Source organism: Cebus imitator, unplaced genomic scaffold (assembly GCF_001604975.1).
Source record: "Cebus imitator isolate Cc_AM_T3 unplaced genomic scaffold, Cebus_imitator-1.0 Scaffold256, whole genome shotgun sequence".
NCBI classification, from domain to species: Eukaryota; Metazoa; Chordata; class Mammalia; order Primates; family Cebidae; genus Cebus; species Cebus imitator.
Window position 1 is genome coordinate 2,038,257 of NW_016107571.1, and position 4,344 is coordinate 2,042,600.

The 4,344-nt window shown below is 48.5% G+C and overlaps 1 protein-coding gene across 1 annotated transcript; it reads right to left on the reverse strand.

The window, feature by feature from the left end:
* Window positions 1–737: 737 nt before the first annotated feature.
* Window positions 738–2,678, reverse strand: KCNA10 (potassium voltage-gated channel subfamily A member 10). Its single transcript, XM_017499380.2, has one exon. The coding sequence runs from the start codon at window positions 2,297–2,299 to the stop codon at window positions 764–766; it is 1,536 nt and encodes a 511-aa protein (XP_017354869.1). The 5' UTR covers window positions 2,300–2,678; the 3' UTR covers window positions 738–763.
* Window positions 2,679–4,344: the final 1,666 nt, after the last annotated feature.

Consider the following 4,344-nt stretch of genomic DNA (forward strand, 5'->3'; position numbering starts at 1 on the left):
TCTCTGCCCAGAGGTTGGCTGCCTGGACCCTCTGAAAGACAGGCCCCTCAGACTCCTCTCACCCTTCCCCTAATTCCAGCACATCCTCTTCATTAGTGGAAAGGGCACTGGGCTAGCATGTAGGAGATTTGACAGCATTGACTATGTCATTGCTTTTGGGTGACCTTAGGTAAGTTGCTCTCCCCCGGTTTGTTCATCTGTAACATGGGAATAATAATCAAATCAAATAATAATCAAATCTGCCTTACTTGTTATTCTAAGATACAGTGAGATAATGTAGGTGAAGGTGTTTTGGGAAATGTATGCAGTGCTGCACAAGTGCAAGGTATTATTATTATTATAATTAAATAAATCTGAGCTCTTCCTCTTTGCCCACAGAAACCCTTGTTTTTTTCACATGCTTCCTGTTAGGAAGACCAAAACCAGTGCTTTTTAATCTTTAATGTGCAAAGCAATCACTTGGGATCTTATTAAACTGCAGATTCTGATTCAGTAGGTCAGAGTAGGCCTGGAGTCTGCATTTTATGCTCCCAGGTGATACCAATATTTCTGGTCTGGGGACCCGAGCTATCTCTTCATAGGAAAAGAGCCCTAAATCTTTGTATAACATATTGGAAAGAAACCATTGAGAAAATACAGTGAAAGTATTAAAATATCTTGTAGTCAAAGATGGCTATTGATCACAAAAGATACATTTTGGTCTTTGGAAAAATGAAATGAGAGAAGGGAGAAGAGAGGACAGACCTAAGAAACCCTGGACGGATCACTTCCTGGACTTCTCTGTGGAACAGCCACCATTGGTCTTACTAAGAGAATCTGTGCTGCCCGTTCTTGAGCCTGCACTGTTGAGGATTCTTTCAATTTCTACTGGGATGTTCTGCTTTTCCTCATTCTCAGTCTCCCGGTGGTAGAAGTAGTTGAAGTTGGAGACAATGACAGGCACAGGGAGGGCAATGGTGAGGACCCCTGCAATGGCACACAGAGTGCCCACAATTTTCCCCCCTGGGGTGGTCGGGCACATGTCCCCATAGCCTACAGTTGTCATGGTGACCACTGCCCACCAGAAACCATCAGGAATGCTGGAGAAATGGGACTCTGGCTCATCCACCTCAGCAAAGTAGACTGCGCTGGAGAAGAGGATGACTCCAATGAAGAGGAAGAAGATGAGCAACCCCAACTCCCGCATGGATGCCTTCAGCGTTTGTCCGAGGATCTGGAGCCCCTTGGAGTGGCGGGAGAGCTTGAAGATGCGGAAGACTCTCACGAGGCGGATGATCCTCAGGATGGCCAGGGACATGTTCTGTTGGGTGCTCGGCTCTGTCTCCTGGACTAGCTCTGTGATGAGAGTTGCAAAGTAGGGGATGATGGAGACGATGTCAATGATGTTCATGATGTTCCTGAAGAAGTCAGTCTTGCTGGGGCAGACCACGAACCGGAGCACCAGCTCAAAGGCGAACCAGGTGATGCAGGTAGACTCCACCATGAAAAAAGGGTCAGTGAACATGGTCTGGGAGAGGGCTGTCTTGCTCATGTTAAGGTTGGGATCTCTGACCACCTTTAGGTCCCTCTCCTCCCGGAACTCTGGCAGTGTCTCCAGGCAGAAGATGGTGATGGAGATGACCACAACCAACACTGAGACCACGGCCACACCACGGGCAGCACTGGAGCTCTCAGGGTACTCGAAGAGGAGCCAGAACTGACGGTGGATGTCATTGGTGGGTAGCAGTGTTTCAGGGTCTTTGATGAAGCCTTCATCCTCCCGGAACTGGTCCATGGCCTCACTACCCAGCTCATAGAAGGAGATTTCATCAGCAAAGATGTCAATAGGAACATTGGCTGGGCGCCGAATTTTCCCACCAGATTGATAATAATATAGGATTCCATCAAAACTGGGCCGGTTCCGATCAAAGAAATACTCATTTCTCATGGAGTCAAAGAACTGCATCCTCTTCTCCCGGTCTCCCAAGAGAGTCTCTGGGAACTGACTGAGGGTTCTGAGCTGGGTCTCAAACCTCAGCCCAGCAATGTTGATGATCACTCGCTGGTTTCCTTCATTCAGGGCTCCTGGCTCAGGCCCTGGGGGGTCAGGATAGTCTCCTGGAAGCTTGGAGAAGGCTGTCTCACGGTTGGTGCTGTCGCTGATGAGGATCCTCCAGTTGGAGAAAGAGCTGCTCCCAGGCCGGCCTTTTGGGCTGGTTGATTCGAAGTCTGTGGCATAGCCTGGTTCTTCTTGGATTTCATCTGAGTTATCAAAATTGACCAGAGCAACCTCCATTTCTTTCCAGCCACACACATCCATTCTAGGGGAGCCAGGGAAGCAGCATGAAGATCCTTAGCCTTCGCTGCCTGCTGTAAGCTATGGAGAAGAAGAAGTTAATTAGACAGGAGCCAGGGTGGAATACGACTGGCCCTTTGATTATCGAGGTAAGGTATACTAATGGGTTAATCAATGACTTATTTGTAGCTTGGGAAGGAACATGGTTATTTTGGCAACATGCGTCCCTTGAAATCATGTTGTGCCCCTGAGTTTGCATAAACTAATAACTAGGAGAAGTTGCAAAAAAGGATCCTGGCAGAGAGGGAGAGATTCTCCCCAGCAAAGGATGGTCTCCATACGTGATGGCAAAGGGGCCGTACTAAAAGAGGAAGGTAACATTCCTTAATAATAAAAAGTATGATCTTGTATTTGCACGAAGCCCTTCTGTCTACCCAAACACGTCTCCATGCCCAATCTAATCTGTAACGCCTCTCTTTCTTTCACACCAACAGCCAGTGCCTCACACACCCTTTTGGTCATGGCTTAAAACTATATCTAGAATTCAACCATTTTGCATCACCTCCACTCCTGCCTCTGGGCCAAGTGGTGAAGGTGGAACCAGATCTATGAAGCCAACAAGGATTCTTTCGGGAAGGAAAAACAAGAGGCTGGGTTGGCCAATCCACAGGGTCCTCTAAATAACCCCTCACCTGGAAATAACTCCTAGGGTTGTTTTGAAGGTACCCCAAATGAGATAACATGTGTAGAATGCTTGGTGGAACGAAAGATCACTATATTATAGCTATTACTGTTTTGGTCAACTTTCCCACATAACAAGCACTTTAGAAACTACCAGCAATTGGAATTTTTTTGGCCTGAGTCCAAGGTGTCCATAGGAGTAATTTCATTTTGATAAATCATTTTAGGTGGGAAGAAGGTAAATAACTGTGTATGTCTGCATGTGTGTCTGTGTGTGTGTATCTCTGTGTGTGTCTGTGTGTGTGTGCGTGCACGGGCATGCACGCTGCAGGTGGGGTTCAGAAATCATGTCCAGTGGGCTTGGACATCTAGACACAGAGACTGACATTTCTTTCCTCAGGTTCATTCTAGCTTCAATTTCAATTTGAGCACACTGAAGCCAGGCAGGCTGGGGGTGGGAGTGGGAGAGAAGTAAGGGACTTAGCCTTAGGCAAAATCTGTAGTGGTCATAGCCTTGGAGAAGATTCCTTTACAGGCGATGAGGCCGTCCTGCAGTGTAGTGCTGTAGTCTTTTCCAAGTGATTCCACGTTCACTTATCTCACTAGATGACAATAATCATGGGAGGTTAGATGTTATCTCTGTTTTGCAGATTGGGAAACCAAGTCATCTGGACCACGTGACTTCCCAATGTCACATAACTAGTACTATGGAGTTGTGACCTATACCTGGCCACGGCCTTCCGGCCCAGGGCCTTTCTCCCTAGACCATGCAGTCTCTGTATGGGAGCCAGGCCTTGTGGGGAGCTGTGGGCCAGGGCCACAGAATTGTCAGGGGCCCAGAACTCTTTCCAACCCATGACCCCTTTTCTCAGTTCAGGTGCCGTGTGTTGGGTGCTGAGCTCAAGTCTGGTTAGTGCTGGTAGAGTACCCATTCTGTCTCTCAGGAGTAAGTGGCCACAGCAAGCAGCCTAATTTCAGGGAGCTGCCGCTTCCTTGGCTGTGGAATGAGGAAGGATGTACCCACTGCCGAGCATGCCAGGTGCCAGCCTGCTGTGCAAGGCTCCACGAGCAGTAGGGTGGCTGGATGGAGTCTGAGAATAGAATCAGTCCGCCCGAGCACGAATCCTGGCTCTGAATGTGGTAAGCCCTGAAGAAATGTAGCTATTCCTTCACAGCAATTCACATGACGATTTGGAGGCCTTGTCCTGGACTGCTCGGCAGACACAAGGCTGTGGGTGGGGGACTCCAGCTGTGTGCTCATCTTGTGGCTTCAGAGCACCATTTTCTCCTTTGGGGTCTTGGCCCACAGGTGGTGTTCCCCACCGATCATCTTCCTGGTGTGAATCGGTCCCGCCTTCTGAGAGGAACGAGGACCATCGGTGAGCTTT